This window comes from Alosa pseudoharengus, unplaced genomic scaffold (genome assembly GCF_046254945.1).
Source record: "Alosa pseudoharengus isolate Yale_2024_CS ecotype anadromous, Long Island Sound unplaced genomic scaffold, YU_APseudo_1.1 YU_APseudo_1.1_scf_4, whole genome shotgun sequence".
Classification (NCBI taxonomy): domain Eukaryota; kingdom Metazoa; phylum Chordata; class Actinopteri; order Clupeiformes; family Clupeidae; genus Alosa; species Alosa pseudoharengus.
Genome location: NW_027468774.1, coordinates 35111188 through 35137237, shown reverse-complemented (window position 1 = coordinate 35137237; position 26050 = coordinate 35111188). Strand labels below are relative to the sequence as shown.

The window sequence follows — 26050 nt, the reverse complement described above, 5'->3', positions numbered from 1 at the left end:
ACTCCCCTCTCACACCCTAAACACGCACTTCGAACAAACAAAAAGCGCCTCAGTCTCACGGAATAGCCATAGGCAAAACTGTATCTGACCGGTGTAACGTTGGTATTAAATCATCCATCGCAAAGAATGATTTTTGTAGCACGTGCAACAAATATGTGTAGGTACAGCCCTGCCCTGAATACATCTCAACGTGCGCTCTAAAACATCTGGTTTAAATGGAGATGTAGATCATCACGGGATCATAGACAGGTTATCTTTCAGGTAGCCTAGGCCTATATATTTTCCATTAAAAAACCATCACGTAGCGAACGTGTTGTGGCTAACTCACTTAGCTCCTGTTAGTAGCCTAGGTTATGGTCATAAGCAAATGAGATGACAGTCGAAAGATACACTTAGTGCTGTTATCGATTTGCTTGGTAGCCTATAAACGCATTTATGGTTTTCTACAAATACATCAATAATCAAATTGGCCTCCATCACTCAACCATGCTAACGGTAACATTATTTTACCTACGTTCTGCTATTGATAGGATTAACGTAGCCTACCTGCAGTAAAAAACAAGCATGTCCGATAAACATTCTCAGATTTTTTTCGGCTTCAAGAGGAAATGGGAATTACATTTCATGCAGAAATCATCCTAACCTTAGACGTTCTCTGCGGTAAACTACTGTAGCCTACAGTCTTGTCCTTATAGGAAGCATAGTGTCTTTCTAACCCACTTTAGATTAACTTCCAACAAAATTACGTCTCACTGCAACGATGCGCCATCTAGTGGACAAACGACTACTTATCGCCAATACTGGAAATGCAGCCATGATGATGATGATGAATATTTATTTTGGCTTTCTTTTAATCCTACTGAATTTGTAATTATGTATCAGCCGTTCTAATACCGATAGTATGTGGGTGCCTGTGTGTGTGTGTGCATGTGTATATGTGTGCACCACCATCTACAGGCCAATGAGTGTAGAGTCACTAAATGTACACATAACTTAATTTTTTAGACCCCCCCATGGATGAAATTCTACGAAACTTGGCATACCCCCAGAGAATGTCAGGTTAATCATACACATAAAATTTGGTGCAGTTCTGAACGTCTTTACTGAAGAGAGGGGCGATTAAAGCAGAATTATATTGCATTTTCATTTTTTACCGGGGGGGTGCAAATCACAAATGAGTGATTATGGGCTAAGTTGATGTGGGCCCTTGAGACCAACATACCATAAAAATTTCTTCATCCTCGGTGCCACGGTTCAGGTAGTTATTTAGGAAAAACTGCATTTTTTGGGTTTCGGGGGGCCCAGCGCGGAGGGGGAGTGGCCCCCGGGGACCAAACGAAATTTTTCCGTAAAAGTCTAGTGGGGCTACATACCCACCAAATTTCATGTGCCCCGGTGTTTCGGTGCCCCAGGTATCGTTGACCAAAATTTCAGGAAGTAGATGACGGGAAAAAAAAAAAAAAAAAAAAAAAAAAAAAAAACTTTGACAATCCCTATATGACCGCTTCGCTAGCTTCGCTAGCGGCGGTCAAAATAATTTGTGCACTCACATGGAATGCACATAAAAGGTTCAGACTTCAGACAGAAAGCTCCATAAATTAATCTGTTGATGCTCACTTACAAAACATAGTTGTGCAACTGGATGCTTATTTGATTTTATATAACGTATTACATTTCTAGCATTGGGAAAGAGAATAATAGCCAGTTAGGGTGTAAATGGAATATCCAACATCATACTTCAACAAAAAGCAATGCTCTCATTGTATACTATTTAATGTGCACCACTCAACTACATAAGAGATTAAGAAAAAGTTATTTAAGTGAGACAGTAATCTTTGAATGTAGAGACATGTGAAACACAACCAGTGGTGCTGCATGATAAGTTACAAGATAACGTAAAGAGTCATTTCAGCCTACTTAAATATGCCGATGATATGGCAATGGTCGGTTTAATGGTCAGGGGAAATAGGGATCTGGAGAGGGCCTACTTTGATCACATCCAAAACTAACCTCACAAAAGTTATAAATATGGCCAGTAAAATCATACTGAACCCCCAGAGGCACAACACACACTAAGAGGAAAGCCCTACAGATAGTTCAGGATCGTTTACATCCACTACATCACACTTTTGAAAGACTCCCTTCAGGAAGAAGTACCTACATCAAGCAGAAACATTTTTAAGAAATCTTTTATACCATCATCTATTATTTTGCTAAATCAATATAATCTATGAGTTTTATGATTAACTGATTAACTTATATTATTTACTGCTTTTATTGACATCAACCCCTTTTGCACATTTCCATGTCTCCATATCCTGCTGTGTAGACTTGCTTGTGTGTGCTATATGTTGTACCTGCTTTGACGTCTTGTTTGTGCTGCTATATGTTGTACAGTATCTGCTGTATAGTCTTTGTGTGTGTGTTTGCATTATGTTGTACCTGCTGTGTAGTCTTGCTTTTGTGTGTTACATGTTTGTGGGGCCAAAGACGAATTTCCACAGTAGTGGACAATAAAGACTTCTATTCTATTCTAAAAAGCTGAACCATGACGGTGACAAACATGATGTAGATTGGACTATGTTGCCTTAGAATACTACGCACGTCATAATCCCGGGAAACAGGATGAATGAGAGACATGAGAGGTTGCTTTGATCTTGCATCTTCACTGTCGTGACCGACACAGTAAATGTCTTGAACACTATTCCATTTTAAGTGCTGTGCAGGTGCTGCCTGTGATTCGAATCCAACATAGTTTTCTGTTGAATTCAGTAAATTGCATCTCGCTGTTCTCTTTGTGTGTTTTCGAAAACAGCATGAAGGTTGAGTATATTTTTGAACTGAGTTCAGACAAAATTTTTCCAGAATGGCAGACTGAATTTGCAGGTGCACAGTGCCAATGTCTGCTTCATCTGAGCTACATAAAGCTATATACCTTTAAAATAACTTCAGTGTGACTATGATATTATAAGAACATAGGGGCAAGAGCTCACCGCTTTACTCAGCACCAGCCTTGGAACATATAAAGCCAACAGAGAGCATAGCAAATCACTTGAACGGCATTGAGCCACAGACTTCAGATGAAGGGTGATCTCTACATTGCATTCACAGACACACACATCCTGTTCTCAGTTCCAGAGGGTCAAACAGTTCGAGAAATAGAAACTGCTCAAATCCAGGTGCAGTGTGACCAAACTCTGAGACAAGCTGAGTTTTTACAGCCTAGATGTAACATTTTCTAATCAGTCTCAGCAATAACCAAGTTGAGCACTTTCTTTAGCCCGTGCAGAGCCTAGTATGTGATCAAAGATGAGTAGCGATTGTGTGTGTGCCATGTTAATGGAGAGGGAAGGAAGTAAAGTGTGTGTGAGAAATCTTGGAGCAAAAAAAGACTGTGACACCACAAAGTCCACTTGTCTTTTACAATATGTGTTGTGTATACATTTATGACCAAACTAAAAATTAAACCATATCAATCCAAGTCTATAACTATTGACCAAACTGCACTATTCTGACTGCTTTTTGAATCCACGATACATTGTGGTGTAGATAATTCCAACTCTCTATGGCAAAATCCCCTTGGTATTTCAGCTATCATTTCACTGTGTCTTAATGATAAAACGACAAGTTTTTTTTTAGGACCTCAATATAACATCTTGAGTCTGGTTAAAGCTCCCAACAGCTGTCGAGTTAGTCTGAGTTAGGCTACTGAGAAGTAACAGCCCAGTTCTATTTCTGCCCCATGTTTCTGCTGGTGTTGTCCTCTTACAACCCTCTGCTGTGCTCCACTTCCTCTCATGCAGAAAATTATGAGAGAGCCTTGAAGACGGCCAAAAAACGCCTGGCACTGATGTGCACCCGGGGAGGCGCTGAGTGTCTGGGACCACCTGTCCTTGTTGGTTGTTTAAACACGCCAACTTTAGCGGCCTTTGCAGAGAGAAGAGCCACAGAGGGTAGTCTATGACTGGAATAGCCCCTGGCTCTGCTTATCACCTAGATATACCGCATGGCGGTACATATGACCTTCGCATGGTACTGCATATGCTATCCGAAGAAAATGAATGATGTTGTATGTTTAAATGATGACTACTTGTAAACTGCTTTACAGCGGAATGTCTACATTTTTACTATACCAGTGTTTGTGTGTGTGTCTGTGCATCTGTGTGTATTTGTGTGTGTGTGTGTGTGTGTGTGTGCTTGTATACTTGTGTGTATGTGTGCATCTGGGTGAATGTGTTTCTTGTCGTCTTGTCAAAAGAGGTTAGCGATTGAAGCACCTGATTTTTGGGTCTTTCAGTAGTTGATGCACCTCCTTGAGACCAACATACCACAAACATTTCATAATCTAGGGTGCAATGGTGGCGAGTTATTCCTTGAAAACAGCTTTCCTCTCTCTGGCTTTCGGGGAGCCAGTGCAGAGACGGGGTGGCCCCCAGGGACCATTAGACTTCTATTCCATATCAACCTAGTGGGGCTACATAGCCTGGTTAGCACCAGACCTTATCTCAAATGAAATTGAGAATGGGTCTGGTCAAGGTTCATTCACCTCCCATTTCCAAGGGGCGTAACCAACGGACACCAACCAAAATGCCTCTGGGCGCAATTGGATAGACCTAAAACCAATCAGAGCAATGAAGGAGATGACACATGCAGAGCAACGAGAAAAAACAAACACACAAACGACTTTTCAAAAACTGCTGTCATGTCATCATGTTAAGCCCGCCTCAACAGTTGTGATTGGTGCCCGGGTTTTAGGAACATTGAAAATGGGAGTGAATGGCCTCTTTGCCAGACAGACCTGCAGAGCAAATTCAAATTTGCCAAAGCTTTGTCTGGGGTCTGCCAGGCTGAGGGCTACACGCCCACCAAGTCTCATGTTCCCCAGCAATGTGTCTTGAGAATCATCGACCAAAAATCTTTTTTTTTTAAACTAAAGGAACAATGGCGAATCGGCGTCTGCGCCTTAACTTTGTGATGTTTTGCCTGGTGCGTGAACTCCAAAGGTTGAGTACAGTAGAAGAAAAAAGCAGAGGCGCACTCAAGGGCTTGAATCTAATACAAATTTGTATTTGAGAGCCGAGGTTTTTCAACGAGTCTACAGACAAAAAACTGGAAAACAAACGTTTCGGGCTTAGCCCTTTTCAATGTCTCCTGCTTTTTTCTTCTACAATTTTTTAAACTAAACAAACAAAACTTGTATGACCGCGCTGTGCTAGCAGCAGTCATAATTAGAGTGACCAGGATTTTGCTCCATATACTTTTGCTGTTATGTCTTCCGAACAGGATCGACTAGATACATTCACATAATTTCATATAGGGTACATGTATGCAACTAAGGTGGATGCAATCCTGTCTGTATCTTCAATAGGGATGACTCATGTTCACCAGTTATATGTCAAATCACAGTATGACCAAACTCTGAGACAAGCTGAGTTTTTACAGCCTAGATGTAACATTTTCTAATCAGTCTCAGCAATAACCAAGTTGAGCACTTTCTTTAGCCCGTGCAGAGCCTAGTATGTGATCAAAGATGAGCAACAGACAAGAGTTGTAAGAGGTGTGAGGAGAGGATGTGCATGTTTGAATTTTTGACAAACTGAAGTGGTTGAGTAGAGATGTGGCAGAGTAGCGATTGTGTGTGTGCCATGTTAATGGAGAGGGAAGGAAGTGAAGTGTGTGTGAGAAATATTTGGGGAGGGAGCATAATATTTGAGCCACAGTAACAAAACATTCAGTAACAATTCAGACGTAGACATCAACTAACGAGGAATGTTTGGTAGCCTAATGTTTTGGATGATGAAATGAAGAATTCGTGTGTGTGTGTGTGAGTAAGAGAGAGATAGAGAGAGAGAGAGAGAGAGAGAGAGAGAGAGAGAGAGAGAGAGATATGGGGAAACAAACAAACAGACAGACAAAGAAAGAAAAAAACAGAGAATACATTATACTTACGCACCTGGGACCAAGCAGTGCAAGCAGTTCCCCCGCGTGGTACAGGTCATTGCGAGTGACTTTACTAAAGCGAAAAGAGTTCAGGTTGCAGAACGTGACAGCGGGGAACACCATCACAGGTGTCGTGATTTCATCCAGTTTGGTAACGTGCGGATACTCCAAGTAGAACTGAATCCTGTCTGTGCACACATACAGTAGAAGCGTCAGCGAGCTCAGAAAAAATAGCAGCCACAGGCAGCGTCTGATGCTGATCCGGTCGTAGGAAAAGATGTGCGAGATGCCGTGCAATGTTGAAGTATTCGCGAAAACCTCAATTGGAGGTGGTTGATCGCAGTCCATCTCTCCTGGCTCAACTTTCAAGTCCATTATAGCAATCGTCTTCATTCAGAAGGTTTAGAGAACACAGACGCCCCTGTCTCTATATCCCTCAGGGCCGAGCGATAGGAAGCCTCTCTGCCGCTCCGATGGTGTCATGCACTGACATCAGCACGCTTCGGGTGTGGAAATCGAATGACCAGACGATTCCTCCGTGTGAGTTGTAGCCTATAGAAGACAAAACACATATTATTAGACTTGCAGCACCAGGCAGTGCGCGCGTGAGTTCATATAACTGTGATCACGATGGATGTCCTCAAGCGGCTGTTGTATAGTGAGCTCTGCAATTTTTTGTTCGAGCGTATGGGTTGACAACACACACCCACGACCTCACATACGACTGGAGCTTTAACAATCCAGCTGCTCGTCAGACAATTTAAATAATTTTAAGTAAAAAATAAAAGGTGAAAATATAAAGAGCTAATTGTCCACATTCTTAAAATGCAAGTCCAGCCTATAGTTTCCTATCCTATGGCAATTCAACGCAATGAAAACGAATTTAATTCCACAAAAATAAGTGCACAGTAAAGCGAAACACTGGCAGGTGTGTCTTCGTCGTGCTCAAACAGGCATAGGCATCAGGCGACCAGCGTTAAAATCGTGACGAGTGGAGCTAGGTGCCTCGCGTGCTGATGAATCGACAAGACTGTGTGCGTGTGCAGACTTGAGCTAAGTCTCCTCATCTTTAGGCATCATATCATACACAGTTGTTGACCTATATGCGTGAGAAACAGCCTCTCAGTTCTCACTGATAACTGAATTTACTTCAGTAGCCAACTACTTTCTCTGTAGGCTACTTGCCAGCAGGCTAATTTGCGCCCTTCAGAAGGCTACACACTTGACTTGCCCACAGCCATCAAGGTCTGATGTTCGTGTAGTCTGACTCAAATGTGCCAACCTCTTTCAGATTCAAAACGGAGGTTTAGCCTACCCGATACGTGCAATTGGCCTTTAGACTAATAGGGTCTACAAGTACCCACACATGGAAACTGCAATTGCAAATGTTGCTGAACAATAGGAAACGTCTAACATATGAAAACATAATTTTGTCTGACCAGTTTTTTATTATTAATTTATTTTATGTTAAGAAAATAGGCATCAGTTAAAACCTAACATGACATGAGGTAAATCAAGTTTTACTAATTTAGCAAAATATAATAAATATTTATAATATGGCATAAAATATGCATAAACGCACCGGGACTGCGCTCTCTCCATTAGTCCGGATAAGTCTCCGTTTGACACCAGGGCTCAGGTCACTTGGGGCCGATCCCTCTCAGACACCATATTCTCCTGAGAAATTACCCGGTGAGACGGCATGAACACCGGGATTGGAAAGTATTGGAGCGCAAACTGCCGTGACGGATGCGAGTTTCCCCGATGCGCAATGTCGCTAAAAGGCAGTTGTACATCGGGGATTATATTCAGGAATTTAGTACGTTTAGGAAAACTTGTCAAAGTTGACAATCTGGTGTGGAGATCAGAGTGATCGTCAGCTGAGTAAGTGATCCTCTAAGCAACAACGTTTCGAACACACCATCTAAACTGGTTTTGTTTCAATGAAATTAAAAATCTGCAAAAGGGATCTTCTGCCACAGGGCACTAATAGTTTCACGTGCTCACACACTCACAGCAATAGGCAAGAATGGTTCAAGTTCCAACGGCGGCTCTGACCTAGAAAGAAAAAATAATTCATAGGAGTGGAGTGCATTAAGTGCTGTGTGCTCAGTGATGGTTCCCCAGAACAGTAGCCAAACTGCTGCAGAGTCGTTGAACCCATATTTGTGAGGCTCTGTATGGGTAGAGTGAAACAGATAGGAGATGTCTTTCTTCCATCTACATTTGCATAGGGGAGAGACATCAGCTAGGATAACAGGATGTGAGTGTGAGTAAGTGTAGTTGGAGTTTATGAAAAGTGTAGTTGTAGTTTATGAAAATCCATAAATGAGGTGAGATAAAAAAAAAACATGCCTTTACTCTCCTTCAGCATGTTTTCTTTACAAAAAGATGTGCTCTCAAAATACACCCCGACAGAAAAAGCCATTTAAAATATACACACTACTAGTTTGGTAGGGGAAATCCTTCTGTCATTCCTCTTGCTGTGGCTGTTTATGATCAAATCAGTTACATAACCAGACAAACCACAAGCCCTTGATGCAGGCACCATTGTGATCCTATCAGCAACAAAAAACATTGTACAGTACTTATTTCTAAGTTAACTTCATGAAATATATATGATAACGGTTTTAGAAAAAGCAAAAGGCCAGCAAGGACATAGGTCACAAATGAATAAACTTGAACTAAGTGAGATTTTAAAGACTTTGCTTTGCATCATGCCAAACAACGCTGGTAAACTATTCTAGAATCACTGTAGAATCACCCAGAGGCGCACCTTGTCAACAGGCAAGGCAGGCAACTGCTTGGAGCCCCGAGCCGCTAAGGGGCCCCCGACCTGGTCTGCCCAACAGTGGGTCAAGCGAGAATTTCGTCCATAGAGATTGAATGATGTATTTTGCGTGCTCCTGTCCTATTGTACAAACAGTACATCTGTACATATGTAGGCCCTATGCTATGGCCTTATAAACAGCGGATCTGTGTTCAAAAGAGTTCAAAGAATCCGCACATGTTTAGGCTACTGTGGTAAACGTAAATTGAGGGTGCAGTGATGACGGATCAGCATCAGAGTTTGGCATTTAGCCTACTCAATGAAGTTATAGTAGGCCAGTGTTTTTCAACCACTGTGCCGGGGCACACTAGTGTGCCATGAGAGATCATCAGGTGTGCCGCAGAAAATTACCCAAATGTCACTCACTGGTCCAGAAAAGCAACTGTTGCATCAAATAATTTATAACCACATGCCCTCATTGATTGTATGATTGCACTATTTGTGGTATGCAGGCATTGTACAATGGGGGCCCCATATCCAGTATTCACAGAATCATCACATATCCAGTTCATAACAACAATTAAATTAGATATAGTCACCTACAAATGAATCAGAGGGTGCTTGTTTTATTGAGCAGGTCTTGCATAGAAGCCATAATAAGGCCATGTATTATTTGAAATTTTAGGCTATGGTATGTTTATTTTTTCTTCACACAGGATGTTAGTGTGCCGTGGGACATTTTAAGTGTCAAAAGTGTGCCGTGGCACAAATAATGTTGAAAAACACTGTAGTAGGCTAATGTTAATTGGCAGAAAGATTGAACATGGTTTGCTACATCTATACGACAGTAAACTTCAGCTAGCTAGTGACAGTTACAACTAGTTAAGCAAGTAGATGGTTAACGTTATGTTTGTATTAGGGCGATGCAGTAGCCTAAGGACCAAGCATACGCGTTAATTTTTTAGATCCCGATTGACGCAAAGTGCATCAAAAAACACACCCTTTCTTCTTTGTTACATTGCTCCGGAACTGTTCATTGCAGCGAGATGAAACCTTTAATGCATGACAGAGCAGAAGTGGGGCTTTCCAACAAGACTAGGCCTACTGTACGACCTTGTCTGTACGATCAAGTATGAAAATCATGAAATTAAATCAAATTGCATCATATTTACAGTCTATACTTCTCTGCGTTCACCTGCGCACCCATTACTCTCGTTTGAATTACTCGCGGTTAGCACCGACCAGTAGGCACGGCTGAGGTGCCCTTGAGCAAGGCACCTAACCCCTCACTGCTCCCTTAGCACCGCTGTTGTTGCAGGCAGCTCACTGCGCCGGGATTAGTGTGTGCTTCACCTCACTGTGTGCTGAGTGTGTTTCACTAATTCACAGATTGGATTAAATGCAGAGACCAAATTTCCCTCAAGGGATCAAAAGAGTATATATACTTATACTTACTTATATGGCAAGCATATCAGATGAAAGAGGAGACACAGAGCTATCATTTGGTACATCCTTCTGGGTTATAAAACAGACGAAGTGACAGCAAAATAATTACTTCTGGACTTCCCCCACGTTTTTGTCTGTTTTTGTGGCATGTTTATAATCAAACACTATCATGTGTTTCTCTATGGCAAAGCATGTTCATAATCCGGTTTTGAGATTCTAGCAAATTCCTGCATGGCATCCAATTCAAGGCTCACATTGCATCCCAATTTGTTCAACAAAGAAACCCCTTTTTTGCCTCTACTTTGTTCATGGCCATGCAGTAAAAAGTTGTTGTAGAGAATCATTATGAGTGCATACACCATAGGCACACACAGGCTAACACGCACACTCGGGTCAAGTCAGGTCAGATCAGTTTGTGTCACAGATATGAAGTGCAGAAAGGTCATTTTTCATCACTAAATTAAAAAAAATGCCATTTATTTCTGTAAGGCCACACCACATGTAAATTGCTCAGCCCCAGAGAATGATATTGCCAGATTCAGGACAGTCTGCTCTACACACACAAGTCGAGCTGCCAGCTTGCAGTGGTGAGATACATGTCAAAATATAAGAATTTTTATAATACGCTTTTTGTATTTTTATTATTTAACATAATAACCTAATGGTGATTTATTACACGGCTCTTCAGAGTGCTGCAGAAAGTTCCATTCACATGAATGGGCCTTCCCAACGTTCGGGCCTATGTTTGATTAACGTCTTTCATATCCCTCCACAAGAATTCCGTTCGCTTATTGCAATGGAATTTCATTGAAAGGGAAAGTAAGCTAGTAAGACGTTGCCACGCAACATCTGAAACTTTCAAGTTCTATCTGTGTGGCGAACTATTTATTTTGTCAGCGGAAGACACGAAACGGTAGCAAAATCATTTTTAAAGATTCATTGTGTTAGGTTCTTTTCTCGTTTTGGCAAGTAGCCGTGTAATAAGCGGGATAATGTATTGTTCGCCGGTAATTATCAGAAAATAATACACTATTTACACGTGTAATTTTTTTTATAATTACCGGCAGACAATACATTATCCCTTACATCAGGGCCGGAGTGGGGCCACTTTTCAGCCCGGGAGTTTCACGCCCAAAACCGGCCCACTTTTTTAGTGGTAGTGGAAATTAGATAAATAAAGCAACATTTCAGCTACTATCCTGTAGTTTTTATTATAGGCTACCAATATTCCACAAGGATAGGTTGATAAGTTAACAAAAACAGGAAGGAAGAAATAAAGCATTTAAAATGTATCCCACAATTCCACTAAGATGCATATTGAACTATTGTTTAAAAAAAATTTTCTGCATGTGTCAGCTATCATGTTGTTCCTAGCCTACTTGTAGCCCTGTAGTCATAGCTAATTTCGGGCTGATCATTTTCAGCGGGGGACTGGCTGATCTGCTGCTCAGAGGCTACTTTTGTTTTTAGGCCTAGGCTGCATACAGATCAAGCTTTAGTTTTGTTATTTGCATACTATGAAGTCTATGAATCGCCATATTGGATGATACAAAAAGTCTAATATTTTAATTAATTTAATAGCCTATGTTACTTGTGAATAGGTTGACAACGCTACAACGTACAGTATTATCCCAATAATTACACGGCTATAATCATGGCTATCTCTCTTTACCAGCTGCCACGTCTGTCCTCTTCAAAAAAAATCTGGAAGCTTGGCACATTTGGCAGCATTTTCCTCCAATACTTTTCGTCTTTTTTACCTGGCCTTTTCAGTCCCTCATGCCCTCTTTCTACCATCCATCCTCCCTGACGCTTATCACTATCGTAGGGCCGGCCCGGCTGGTATCTGAGAAAACTTTTTAGAAAAGACGGGCTATATGGACCCAACCAATTAACTCTTGGGAGGGGAGAACAACCCATGCAGAGGCTGCGGTGTTATAACCTGGCCCTAGCCAGATGAATGTCGTTCCGCTTAGCTCCGCCTAGCTTCACTCACATCCATCTGGAACCTCTTCCATTGAGAGTGATTTCTCCAACCAACTTTATGGTTTAGCCAATCAGGACGCAGGGCGGGAGTTTCATAGATGTGACATAGCGTAGAAGCGACTGTGAGACTGTTATCAGCGTCACGGGTTGGCTTCGATGTGAGTGGTTGAAGTAGCACGTCAATAGATGACGGACAAGTGGCTTATTCAATCATATGCAAGCATTTTTTGATTAGGTCCAGCCTTCTGAAGCAACACTTCAATGGATCGGTTCCAGATGGATGAGTGGAGCTAGGCGGAGCGAAATTCATCTGGCTAGGGCCAGGTTAGCGGTGTTAGGCATAGAATGCGAACGTGTGTAGCCAACTTTAAGAGAAGATAGATTAACGTGGCAAATGTCAATATTTTTCCTTCGACCGGCCCAAAAGTGAATCGGCCCACCGGGAATTCTCCCGATTCTCCCGATTACCCACTCAGGCCTGCCTTACATAACATAATGGTGATAACACCGGTAGGGCCCCCTTGGAATTTTTGCTTGGGGCCCCCACAGACTAGAATCGCCTCTGCTAGTGCCTACAACCTCCTTGGGCTTACAGTTTTTCACAATTGCTAAAACACATTTTTGGAAACCTGCCACCCTTTTTTCAAAACTATGAACACAAATCCCAACACAAATTGGACATAGTTTCATTCCTCTTCACAGATCTGGCATGATGCATGCTGGACTTAACACAATGCATGCTGGTTAGAAATGTTGTCCGACTTTCTCCAACATGGCAGGACTTCACCAGGATGTCACTAATATGTCACATGACCCAGTGGCGTAACTATAGGTGCAGCAAGTGCAGTCGCACCAGGGCCCGTGACCTCCCGGGGCCCGTCGCTACGCGGCCTTTTTTTTTTAGAACTTTAGAATGTTAGAGCACGGAGAGTGAAGCGTCACTTTGACGATCTATCGGAAGATGAGCGCTTAACCGATGCAGAGAGATACTTCAAAGTGCAGGTATTTAATGCAACTCTGGACATCATAATCAGTCAGCTCTCACAAAGATTTGCAAGTATGCGGGAAAAATGGGGCAGGAGAGGCTCCGTGGGTTAGCTATCCTGTCCATTGAAAATACGAGAGCCAGAGCATTAAATATTGGGAACATCGTTGACGATTTTGCACAACGAAAGGCTCGTAAGATGTCCTTCTTCTAATGGCCTAATTCACGCATATTGGGGATTGTATGCATATGAATGATTTTATTTGGTTTCTGGACGGTTAAATAAGTTAGGCTACATTAAGTTTTGTTTCTGCGCAGTGCGAGTTTATAAGCAAGTAATCTACGCTTGCAGTTTCAGCAGAGGGTTGAAGAGGCGCATTGAGTGTTCCCATAATTCCATGCGAGTTAATGTTAATGCAGTAATATTAGATTACCCTGGCCTGCAGGCTGTTAATAAAATTATTTTTTAATGTTTTCACATGTAATGGATATGTAGTCGTGTGTTTTTTACTTGAAATTGTAATCTGTAACTACTAAACTACTTCGGTGCCTCAATTGAAGTCACCCTCGGTGCTTCAATTGAAGTCACCCTTAATGTGTATTGCATGTATCAGAGCTAATTCATCCTGGGCCAAAGTTCGCCAGTATGGGGCCCGCATAGCGCTCTCGCAACTGGGCCCACCATTGGTTTGTTACGCTACTGACATGACCTTAAGACCTTGTAGGATCAAGGTGCCTGCAGTCAGCTCATGCAGTTGCTCTTCTCTGGCTATGAAACCACCTCTGTGACGACAGAACTTTGGCCTAGTTGGCCCTCAGGCTTTACTGACGCATGTGACGAATTACCTTTTGTATTTGAATAATTTCAGATCCGGTATCTCCTATGAAGTGGCAATTTTAGGGGTGCTAAAGTATTTTATTTCAGCACCCCTCAAAATGAAGTAAATTCTAGGTATTTCCATTGCTTTGATTTTGTCGGCATCAAAGAAAGCAATCGCCTTGAGATTGCCTTCATTTTCACCTATGCCACGGGAAGTAGTGACCGACTTGATGCAACCTTTTTATACTCCACCCCTGCAGTCTCTGGCAGTTCATGCTGTGGGACTCAGTCAGCCAAAGTTGCCCCAAACAAGCCTCATATCATCAAGGTGTATGAGGACCCCAGAGTGTGTCCTTGACAACAGAGCAGTCATGGAGTGCACCACTTTGCAGCTGGTCCCCATCAACACCTGCACCACACAGGTGCAGTTAAAAAGGTCAGATGAAAGGGTTCTTCTGCAAGGGGCTAACCTTGCTGCTGAGCCTCTTCCACACGCAGCCTGCCTTTGTCCAGGTCAGGTACCACCTGCCACTTAGCACAGTAGGTTAAGAGGTGAGCAGTGGAAGACCCTGTTGGAGTCTTCACACATTTCCTCCACGTACAGTTTCCCCTTCTGTTGTCTTTCCCTGTTGTTTTTACATTCCCCTAAAGCCCAGCCATAAGATGAAGCATTTGCTATAGAGTTTACACAGTAGTTAATACTGTGGAAATACAGTAGGCCTAAACAATCTTATAAACACCGTTCACCAAGACATCATCACAGTAAATAATAAAATATAGCTTAACAATGAAACATTGGAACATCAAAAGGGATTAAAGTATATTGGAAATAGAACGATAGACAGTATATGATACCTGGTACAAGAAATACAGTGCTTTAATTTTAAGCTGGAATAGGGAGCTGCTGGGCCTGTTCCACATTCCACAGAAAATGCTGAACTGTATGAAAAAGGAAATTCATAAACTGTGAATATACTCTTTCAAAGTTATTTTGTCAAAATATTGCAGGGGTAAATGAAATCAATGAAAGCGTCCTTGTAGATTCCATAACATAATACCATAGCCTAAATTACAAATGAAGTGAACTCCTATCTTATTTTACCCTGGTTTTGCAAGCTGGTAAACAAAATGTGTTAATGCATGTTTTTATCTTCAAAAATGTTATGATGCATGGTCCAATATCATTGTAATATGCTCATTGTATGTTGTGGTTTATTTGTGCATAAAGATAGAAAGTCAGTGGGTCGCCCCCTGGTGGTAGTTCAGCAAAACACAAACACACATGGGCCTCATCAAACAATGTGATGTGTGTGTAAAAAAAAAAAAAGGGGAAAAAACACACTATGCAGCGACATTTTTTTTCTGTCATCAGCATGCATCCAGATATATTAGCATATTTCATTATGACATTCTTCCTCTTTCTTCTCATCCTTTTTCTTCTACTCCCTTCTCCCCCTCCTTGACGAACGTTCCTCAGATTTGTTGCCAAAGGGCAGGTGCTTGAGCAAACACTTGGGATCTGTCTGTGCACATGTGTGTGCAGATTTTTATCACATTGGAATTTAGGAGAGTAGAGTTCATACTAAATTGTTTGTAGAGCATAGAGAGTGTAATATGCAGATGGTTCATACATACCTAGGCAAGCTTGGGTGGACCCAGGCGAATGTTATCCAATTTCAATTTGCTCTGCAGGTCCGTCTGGAAAGGAGCCCATTGATACCCGTTCCCCAAAGTTTATTTTTATAGCTCATTTCACACACAGGGGTAATTAAATGTGCTTTACACAAACAAAGGCAAAGAGTTATAATGCATAAAAGCATAAAAGGGCACTAGTTTAAAAATGTTTAAAACAACACCAATGAGTGTTTGTACCTTAAAATAATGTTTCCAAAATCATTTCAGTGATTCATCAACTCGTAACAGGGTGAACGGCACTTCTGCATTCGCTTTGCTACCCCTCTATCGGCTATAACCGCACTATGCAAGTTTGCCAGATCTGGTAGCGGATCTGTGGAATGAGACATAAGAAACTACACATTTGACTTGCTTCTGATGTCGCAATACATCGTACTTTCATAAAATCATGCAACATACTCTACCTTGTCTGTGGACATCATTATTTCCAAAGCCGGTTCTGGATAAACAAATAGCATGCGTGCGTACATAGGAAAAGTGCTTTGGTGTTGCTTTAAAAAAGTAATAATTAAAAGACATAAAAACAACATAGAATGATTAAAAAGACAGAGTGCAAAACAACAAATTACTGGAACACAACAAACTCACACAGATTCTCATGTTTTGGCGAGAACAGCAAGATAAATGATTAGGCACTGTGATTAACAGCATAAAAGCATGAGAGGGCAATAGTTAGAGAAAACTTTATACACACACAAAGTATCATATTCATACTTTGTTGTCTCCAGTGGGACATTTATTGTCACAGTCTACATACATTTAACTAATAAAAATAAGAAAAATGTAGACAAAACAGACATTGCTACCTTCTCGCTAGATTGTTGAGAACGGTGATGGCAGATGGGATAAAACTTTTCCCAAAGTGTGTTTTCTTGTGGATTATTTTCTTATGTCTGATACTAGAGGGTAAGCAGGGGGTGGAAGGGATCATGTGCTATGATCTGTGCTTTGCGAGTGATGGCAGTGTCAACAAGGGCTGGTAGGATGGCGGCATGTGACAGTGATGTTTGTTTCTATTGTTACTGGGGAGCATGGTGCAGTACCTGAAAAGGGACAAACACCCAGTGGACAGCTGCCCTCTTAATAGAGATTCTTGAAGTAGCCCCATTTGTGCGCACGCACATATATTTTCACGTATGTGGCAAAATACCCAACCAGTAAGGCCCAATAGTCCCGGTAGAGTAATTAACACCCAAGTAGAGTAGTTAACACCCGAATAGAGCTTCAGAGAAGCCCGGCAGAGCCATAACACCTGAGAGAGAGCCGTTACACTCTATACTATATATAGACTATATCTATATCTATAGACTATACATACTATATATAGACTATATCTATAGACTATGCCCGTTCTGTCTATTCTGTGTAGAATGAAAGGGTGACTACTTCACAGAATCCAACACTTTACATTTCAAGTTACTTGCACATTACTTTTAAAACTAGTAGAACATGTATTAAAAAATCCTCTGTTGAATGAAAGTAACTGTACGTTAAATATCCAAACTTTTTCTTGTAACCGTTTATGTGGCTCTTCTGAGATTAAAACATTTGGTAAAAGTGGCTCTCCAGGCAAAAATGGTTGCCGACCCCTGACCTAGACCGTATAAGGTGCTGTTGGGCCCTGCATAACATTGCTGCTCCGGTAGAGGGCAGCAATGGGCTATACGCGCTGATGAGCCACATTGCACAAAACTGGTGAACAACAAAACATCCATGTGAAAGATGGCGTTGCCTCTCAGCATGGCAGGTTGTTGTCGTTTAGCGGGGCGTACAGCGGGCAGCCTGCTTTTCCGACCAACCCGTCGGATGGTTCTGTCAAGCAGGAGGTGCTTTGTCAGTGCCAGCACAATCAATAGTGAGTAGCTAGTTGTGCTTTGCCCAAGGACACACACCCACAGCTGTCATCGAAGTAACTTCTAACGTGTGTTAACGGTAACGTTATAGCTGGAAGGGTTAGCAAGCTAGCATAGGTAGAGGTCAGAGGTTTCTTGGTGAACAAATATCGACTATTGAAGGTAGATTTACCCACCCTCCGTGGTTTCAGTCATACGCAGGACTGCTGATCCATGACTTACATCTTTGAAAATAGAAACACGCGTTAGCTCGTGTGTGAAAGCGGTAGTCGATATGGCAATTTAGCTGGCAAGCTAACACTTAATAGTCTGTGACGGGCACAGCCATCTCCCAGGTCAGGATATTACCTGTCCGATTGAGGTGCTTTACTGTCTTGTTTGACATGTCATAAGCATAATGTAACTTTCAGGTTATTGAATGTTAGGATTTTCCTATTGCAGATGGTATTATCTGAAGCTCTGAAGATTATACTGAAGACATGTCATAGGCATAATGTAACTCTTAGGTATTGAATGTTAGGATTTTCCTATTGCAGATAGTATTATCTGAAGCTCTGAAGATTTAAGGTTAGTGTGAGTGGTTGACAGCATTGCTTTGCAATTACATATTGATGGTGTTTACGATCTTCAACTGATGTTAAGTGTTAAAATCTAGCAATTTATGTGATAATACGCCATGTAGTGGCACTCATAACATTTCTCATAATGTTTTTACTGAGAAATAATATTGTCAAGGGCACTGAATTACACCAGGTACAGAGTACCTTTTCAGTACTTTTCAGAGTATTTTATTTTCTTCCTCATTGAAACCTAGGACAGCTGTTAATTGTAGGTTGCAGAGGAGGTGGACTGTTAATTCCATTCAGCCATGACCTTATTTTTTTTCTCTTTCTCGTAGACCTGCAGTTTAAATTGGACGACCGAACTGCTCACAGCAGTCTGGACCTGTTTAAGCGAGACACTGCCGTGATCTATCGTATTCTGGGCCTTGACCCCAGCCATGTGCAAGACAACCCTGAGCGCTTCCGCGACTGGGCCGTGGTGTTCGGAGACAGCCGCATCACCTCTGGTCGGCACTATTGGGAAGTGACCGTCCGCAAGTCCCATGAGTTTAGGCTGGGAGTGGCGGAGGCAGCCATGTCGCGAGACGAGTGCATCGGCACCAATAATACTTCATGGGTGTTTGGCTACGTGCAGCGCAAGTGGCTCGCCATGACCACCAACAAGATGGTACCAGTGCCTCTGGTGGGGAAGCCTGACCGCGTCGGCGTGCTGTTGGACTACGAGGCAGGCCGGCTCAGCTTGGTGGACACGCAGAAGAGCAAGATCATCCACACCATCAGGGCCCAGTTCCGCGGGCCACTCTGCCCTGCCTTCGCTCTTTGGGACGGGGAGCTCCTAACACACTCTGGCCTGGAGGTCCCAGAGGGACTGAACTGAGCGCAGACAGGCCTTATGTGCCAGTTGCTTCCTAGAAATGCCAAATCCATACTCCGGGAAACAGCTGTCCCTCCTCTCTCTGGACTGTCGTAGCAGAGGTGGAAGTATTAGGTCCTATTTCAAAAGACTGCTGCTGGACAAGCAACCCTCATAACACATACTCTCACTTAAGATGGCGGCAGCAGAATAGCTGTGGCTGCTTTGACTGTCCTTAACCAACTCCGCCTCAGAGCCAAAGCCCTTCAGTTTGCTCCCCCAGGGTCTGTCTCTCTCAGCCCATATCTCCAAGAGGCTGACAATCTTTTAAAGATCATCACTAGCCCAGTCCTGAAGCTGAGTAGAGCGTGGTTGAGAGGGGAGGACAAACTGATGAGCTCTGGTCAACATCTTGTATAGCATTACTTTTTCCCCTTGTTTTTTAATGGGTACTCATGGAGGGAACACTTTTGTTACTTTCAACATTTGTTGTCATCGGAACATTTGTACAGGCATTTCTCAACACAAGCCAAGCAGGTTTTATGTCACAGTGGAATAAAAGTTGCATTTGGGGTCAGAACTGTTTATGTAGTCCACACGTTCTTTTTATTCACACATTCCCATTTCAAGTTTGTAACTTGAAAAAAAGAATACATATTATTTACACATCATTACATTTCATGTAATTCAATCAGGCTCAATCATTCATTTGAAACATGAAAGAGTTTTTTTTTTAATATAAACCTTAATCATGGATGTGTGCGTATATACGACAATACCGGAACGTGATCCACAATCCCCGCAGTTTCCTACCTCCTCTTTGATACTCTCAACTCCAGCTAACACAGCATATAAGGAGACAAAAGGTTCAATGCAAAAAGCACGGTGTGGTGTCCTGTCCTGTCCACACAGTTATCTCACCAGAGCTCAACTGGCCTGTCTGTATTTGACATAGTGATTTACTGTCACGCCTATCAGTTTGCTCATTTCTTTTTCACTGTTGATAACTGGCAGTGAGGTAGGTGTGTTATTACTGGCTGCAGTAGCTTATCTCATCTCCTGACAGAAGGACCACTATGGAAGGTGTTGATACTGAAAACACCCGTCTTCAATCTGTATGTACAACCTGTTCATTCACCATTCACACATATTTCACTGTGTACATGACCACACATATACTTACAGCTGATAAACACAATAGATATTTTACAAAAATAAATATGTCCAATTTAAATACATTACTGAGCTCATAATTATAAACATCTTAGCACTGTACACAACTCAGTGAATGCCTGTTTCTAACACAATCAGCAGGACTGTCACACTCACAGTATCAAGGAGCAGCTAACTGCCAGTGCTCAACGGTTATTTGGGAACCTTTCATAATCGAAATTCAAACTGCATTGATAGACACCTTTACATCCATCATAGGGTCCCATAAGAAAGAAGAGCAAAAAAGAGACCTTATCTCCTTACTTTCTCCTAGACAACAGTGAGATTAAATGGCACTGAATGTGAAATTTAGGCTTAAATCTCCTGCTTCTCGGTTTTCTGTATGAACCAATTCAATGGCTTCAGTGACAGAGCTTGTCTGCAAGCGCCTCACTCTGCCTGCAGTCAGACCAGGCCTTTGAGGGCGTCTAGCTTCTGTTGCCCATCTAGGTCCAGCGCAGGTTCTGAGGGACAGGAGGTATTTGTTTGTGCGTACAACGTCTGGTACTCCTGCAGGATCTTCACCACGTCGTCCCTGGAGAACTGGAGGGCATCATCGAGAGGGGAGTTTCCCCATCTAGAAAGGGCCAGAGAGAGACAGTGGCCTTTATATGAAGAGCGGGATTAGTCACCTCGCCGCAGGAGTGAGAGGGAGACAATGGCAGAGTGAGTGAAATGAGGGGATGACAGTGGTGTGGAATGTGGTCTCACCTGTCCTTCACCAGTGGGTTGACTTTGCAGATCTGAGTTAGAAAGAGCACGGCCTCCACATGACCTTTACAGATGCAGGTTAGGACACGTGAGATGCAGAACTGACAACAGACCCAAACTAAGCATGTGTTGTGAGCAGAACAATGAATGAATAAACTACTCAAAAAATTAATGGGTGAATTGAGACACAAGTGAATGACTTAAGGAATGACCCTCCGTGAGGTATTCCTGTGGGTATATGCGGCATGAGTGTGTGAGGGAGAGGCATGGATGATGCTACAGTGGTTAAGTAGAGGATGGAGGATTGAGAAATGGCTGGTGGGCCACAGATGAGAAGTGTACTCTACTCACCCTCAGCCGCTGCCACGTGGAGGGCTGTCCGCCTGTCATAATCAATCAACTCCATGTCCTTAGAGGACAGAGCAAACCTGCAGGATGGATGGGTGGATTGGTACCAGCGAGAATTGGAGAAGGACAAAAATGCAGTTCAGCAAGGAAGGCTCTAATGATTTAAAAGCATTACTCATACACTCAAGCTGTATTATATATCAAGAAGTCTCTGAAATCACTGAAAAGGCCAAGGGATGGCCATATCACAGTTCAGTTTTGTAGTAAAGGATGTATGTGAAGTTAATATGGATTGATTCAATTACTGCATAACAATTCATAACACGTGGTTACCATTTTATGACTTACCGTCTGAGCGCTGACACATCTCCACTATAGGCAGCAAACATGAGTTCAACCACAGACTTATTCTAAAGAGAGAAAAACATCACCCTACATCATCATACTGTCTGCACAATAATTGATCATACAAGTGTCTAGCAGCAGTTCTGTTGTCTTTTTACCATCACAAAGTCAAGAAACAAAATATATACATTTGACTATTTGTTAAATTTGACATATTGACAATGCTATTGAAGTGAACCCTATTATATAAACAAATATATATACACATATAAACAACATAACATAACATAAACAAATACCCTTACCCTATCATCACCAGCCTGTCGGCGTGGGTCCAGCTTCCTGGCAAAATGCCTCAGGTTGTCATAGTTGTGGAAGTTAAAGAGTGACACCAGTTCCTGAGACACATGTACACATTCTTTAGCCAAAAGCACATGGGGCCAAGAGTGAATTTGAAAAACGTACTGCATGAAATGTGAATGCGTGTGTGTGTGTGTGTGTGTGTGTGTGTGTGTATCAATCACCACAGAGGCATGTGTGTGTGAGTAGCACCTGGCAGAAGTGGATTCCTCTGACGCTGTTGCCCACTCGGTCCAGAGGCGGAGACCAGCACATCATTCCCATGATGTTGGGGACCACGAGGAGCACGGCACCTGACACACCTGACTTGGCAGGTAAGCCCACCTGGGGAATAACATAATAACAATAACTCTGAGTTCACAAGGAGAACAGCAGACAGTGTATGTGTGTGTAGGCAGAGAGATAGAGAGTGAGTGAGAGAGAGAGAGAGAGAGAGAGAGAGAGAGAGAGAGAGACTCACATGAAAGGCAAACTCTCCAGAGAAGTCATACATTCCACAGGAGTGCATGAGACTCAATGTGTTCCTCACAGCTTCGGCGCTCAGCACACGCTCGCCTGTGATTGGACAGATCCCTCCGTTAGCCAGCGTGGCAGCCATGACGCTCCCCGACTCACACGTCACCTCTATCGAGCACAGCTACAGGGGGGGAGAGAGAGAAAGGGCCTTTACACAGGTGAGCCTACAGGAGAGCACTAGGAGTAAGGACAGCACAGGGAACACTGTCCGCAGAATTTAGCTGTTTAATTCAGTTCAATTCAATTCACTTTATTTATCCCCAAGGGGCAATTTTCCCTATGCAGGCATAGTTACATATAAGACATAACACAACATATAAGACAGGACAAAAGAAAGAACAGAACAGACAAAAAAAGAACAAGACAGAGGAGGGGGCTGGGAGCATATTCAAGTTCAAAAGGCGAATAGCCTCAAAAGTAAAGGTAGCCTTCCTCCTGTTAGTCCTAGACTGTGCAGACACCTGCCAGAGGGCAGCCATTCAAAAACTCTATGTATGACATGGGTATAATCTTTTAAGATGCAGTTGGCTTTCCTTAAAGCGATGGTTCGGAGTAATTTCACCCTAGGGTCCTTTGCACCATGACCCCGAGTCAAACACCCTCCCAGAACCTTTTTTCCCTTGGTCGAACCCTGGTCGAGTAGCGCTGTCAGAAACGAATGACTTTCTGCAGGCGCTTATGGAACCTATAGAGTATCTCGTAAATTACCCCACTAATAATGCCCTGAATGGTACGAAACTTCTACAGTAGTACAACTATGTTCTTTACTCATAAAACGAGGCATTGAAAAGTTTGTAAGTACACCAGGAGTTTATTTAAATAAAACTTGCCTGATAGATTCTACTCTCTGCTACTATCTACCGCTGCGTCAACGTTACTTCCGTGATTTGGGAAAAGCCCGTAAAAGTCCTGGCATGAAGCATGCATAAGGATGTAGATCCAGGAATGCACTAATATTTTGTTCGTAGTACCAGTTTGCAACAATTATTAGTTAACACTAAGTTGTAAACACTTTGATGTAATCGCGCTACTCGACCAGGGTTCGACCAAGGGAAAAAAGGTTCTGGGAGGGTGTTTGGCTCGGGTCATGGTGCAAAGGACCCTAGAGTGAAATTACTTCGAACCATCGCATTAATGTTGCCTTGTTGAGGTTTACCTGGAAGTAGAAGTCCAGCGCAGTACTCATGTCAGAGTTCTGTGGGAAGCACTGGAGACAGAGGAACAGATTACTACCATGGCAAAATAATAAATAAACCTGAGAATAAAAAAAAAACTTTTTTTTAAACTCACCTTCTTCTCTTTGAGGTAATATCCAATAGCGTAATTTCTGTAACCCGTCTCCTTCTCTGACTGAAAGCTGTACAAATGAAGAGTTCGGTCAGCTTTTCAATGTCCAGATCAGTAGTGAGGAAGATAAATGGTTATAGGTATTCCAGACTCTAGGTCTACAACCTATGAAAAACTGTGTATGTGAAACTTACGTAGCGTTGTTGAAGCCTACAAATTCCATCCCTGCCATTCTCTTGAGATATTCCAACATCTTAATAGACACATATTGATTGTACATCAAAATACAAGGTGTAAATACCATACTTGACACTCAAGACCATGATTTTTTTATGTTAATGTATCAATTGGAAGGTATTACTTTTAGGTTTTGAAATATGTTATGAAATATAGTTTCGGATACTCACATGATCAAACTTCTCTGCTTTATTAGCTCCTGGCTACAAGAGATGAAGATGAGATGTTAAGAACAGACACATACTGTAGATTGATTGAATGGATGATACTGTATGATGTCTACTTCAAGAAATATTCAAATGCTTTAAAATGGGACAGAATTCATTTTTATCGACAAAAAGGCCGTATTAGATAGATAGCTAGATACTTTATTGATCCCCAAGGGGAAATTCAAGAATTGCAATTTGTAATTATTGAATTTGCAGTTGTCCTAAAGTTACTGATTGTTACTGATATTGTTCACAGATTTTCGTCTGGGCTTGTTTAATTACAAGAATGTGCGCTTGGGCTGGGCAACTAAAGACCTTTTACTGACCAAAATGATGTATCACATACAAAATAGAGGTTTCTGCATTTCAAAACAACAAAGGACACTAAAATACTAATATAGCACAATACAATATATATACAAAGGGTACATAGGGTTTAAGTCCTACAAGGTAATTTCCCGATCCCACCCACTCTCTCTCAGTCACTTCCTGTCCTTCTCTTCACTGTTATTCACACTGTTACCTCAATAAAGGCAAAAAGCCCAAATACACAGTGCCTATAAAAAGTATTCACCCCCCTTGGACATTTCAACTTTTACTGCTTTTATAAATAGAATCTTGATCAATTTAATTTGGCCTTTTTTACAATAATTTACAAAAATCCCCTCTTTAATGTCAAAGTGAAAGCAGATTTCTACAAAGTAATGTTAGTATTACAACTACAGTATAAAGCAAAATAAGTGATTGCATAAATATTCACCCCCTTCAATTCAGCATTGAGTAGATCCACCTTTGACCGCAATTGATAGGTCTCAATTAGGCTTGCACATCTGGATACTGCAATTTTACTCCATTTGTCTTTGCAAAACTGCTCAAGCTCTGCAAGGTTGGAAAGTGTGAACAGCCCTTTTTAAGTCCAGCTACAGCTACAGGCTTTCTCTCGGCCACTCCAGAACATTGACCTTGTTGTCTTTAAACCATATCTGTTTAGTTTTCGCTGTAGGCTCCCAAGTCGTAGTTCTCTTCCAGACTAAATCAGATTGTCCTCCAGGATTAATTAATTTGCCTTTGTGGCCTTCCCCACCATTATTCTTCTTGAACCGTCACTCAGTTTGTGGAGACGACCTGCTCTAGGCAGATTTGCACATTTGCCGTATTCCTTACATTCCATAATAAAGGATTTCACTGAACTCCAGCGGATATTTTGCATTATATAATTTTAATTAATTAACATTACTTAAATTGACAAATAGTATTCCATTTATTAAAGCAATAAAAGGGGAAATACTTTTTATAGGCACTGTATACTAACAGTTAACAACTAGATAAACACGGAAACTCCATATAAGACTGCCTATGCATATATGTCTCCTAACAGTAACCCAAATTACTACTGTAAGTTACCTATTTCCCTTTTGAATTGACTCAGTGAGAAATTAAACAGTGTGTGCATAGTGACTCAGTTCACTGGAAAGTTCTAGTATTTGTCCATTAGTGGTCAATAAAACGTTGTGTAAATCCTTGTACTGTGTCCTTACCTTAATAAGCGAGCTGATAACTATGGCTCCTGCATTCACCATGGGGTTATGTGGTTTGTCTGTGAGGAGAATAGCAAATAAGATCCAGCAGGACAGAATTAATTATCTGGATGATGAAGTTACTGCTAATTGCATAAAATATACATAATTTATATTAATAAACAATCTAATTGTACAATTTCTAATTTAAATTTGCTGATCAAATCTGTGACAAATATCTGGCATTAATGTTGCTGTTTATTTATGTACTCTGTAGTGTGAGTATGTGTCTGTTCCTGGCAGCAGATGAGGGCATGTGATTAGAGGCTTTTGATGACCCAATGTCAAATCCACACACTGTTAGAATACCCCTGCAGCATTACAACACCACTTGTTC

General features: G+C 41.9%; 3 protein-coding genes across 3 annotated transcripts in view; 1 reads left to right on the top strand and 2 right to left on the bottom strand.

The window, feature by feature from the left end:
* Positions 1-6347, bottom strand: part of asic1a (acid-sensing (proton-gated) ion channel 1a) — a 36561-nt gene extending 30214 nt beyond the window's left edge. The window contains exon 1 of the mRNA XM_076267069.1: positions 5954-6347. Coding sequence (XP_076123184.1) covers positions 5954-6333 — 380 coding nt within the window. The 5' untranslated portion in view covers positions 6334-6347. The remainder of the gene's footprint in view (positions 1-5953) is intronic.
* An 11016-nt stretch (positions 6348-17363) lies between these two features.
* Positions 17364-19496, top strand: spryd4 (SPRY domain containing 4). The gene is made up of 2 exons (XM_076266019.1): positions 17364-17497; positions 18394-19496. Exons 1-2 carry the CDS (start codon positions 17365-17367, stop codon positions 18933-18935), a joined length of 675 nt encoding a protein of 224 aa, XP_076122134.1. The 5' UTR covers position 17364; the 3' UTR covers positions 18936-19496.
* Positions 19497-19512: 16 nt separating this feature from the next.
* The window catches only part of gls2a (glutaminase 2a (liver, mitochondrial)), a 13872-nt gene continuing 7334 nt past the window's right edge, over positions 19513-26050 (bottom strand). Inside the window, exons 7-18 of the mRNA XM_076266018.1 lie at positions 25675-25733; positions 24098-24130; positions 23885-23943; positions 23694-23760; positions 23560-23610; positions 22348-22524; positions 22080-22211; positions 21833-21925; positions 21531-21592; positions 21186-21262; positions 20835-20898; positions 19513-20700 (exon numbers count right to left, since the gene is read on the bottom strand). Coding sequence (XP_076122133.1) covers positions 20529-20700; positions 20835-20898; positions 21186-21262; positions 21531-21592; positions 21833-21925; positions 22080-22211; positions 22348-22524; positions 23560-23610; positions 23694-23760; positions 23885-23943; positions 24098-24130; positions 25675-25733 — 1046 coding nt within the window. The 3' untranslated portion in view covers positions 19513-20528. The remainder of the gene's footprint in view (positions 20701-20834; positions 20899-21185; positions 21263-21530; positions 21593-21832; positions 21926-22079; positions 22212-22347; positions 22525-23559; positions 23611-23693; positions 23761-23884; positions 23944-24097; positions 24131-25674; positions 25734-26050) is intronic.

Bases quoted from the DNA above. Each gene is read 5' to 3' on its own strand.
- spryd4 (XM_076266019.1), top strand. From the start codon at position 17,365: ATGGCGTTGCCTCTCAGCATGGCAGGTTGTTGTCGTTTAGCGGGGCGT. The intron at 17,498-18,393 runs GTGAGTAGCTAG...TCTTTCTCGTAG, and splicing joins CAGTGCCAGCACAATCAATA to ACCTGCAGTTTAAATTGGAC.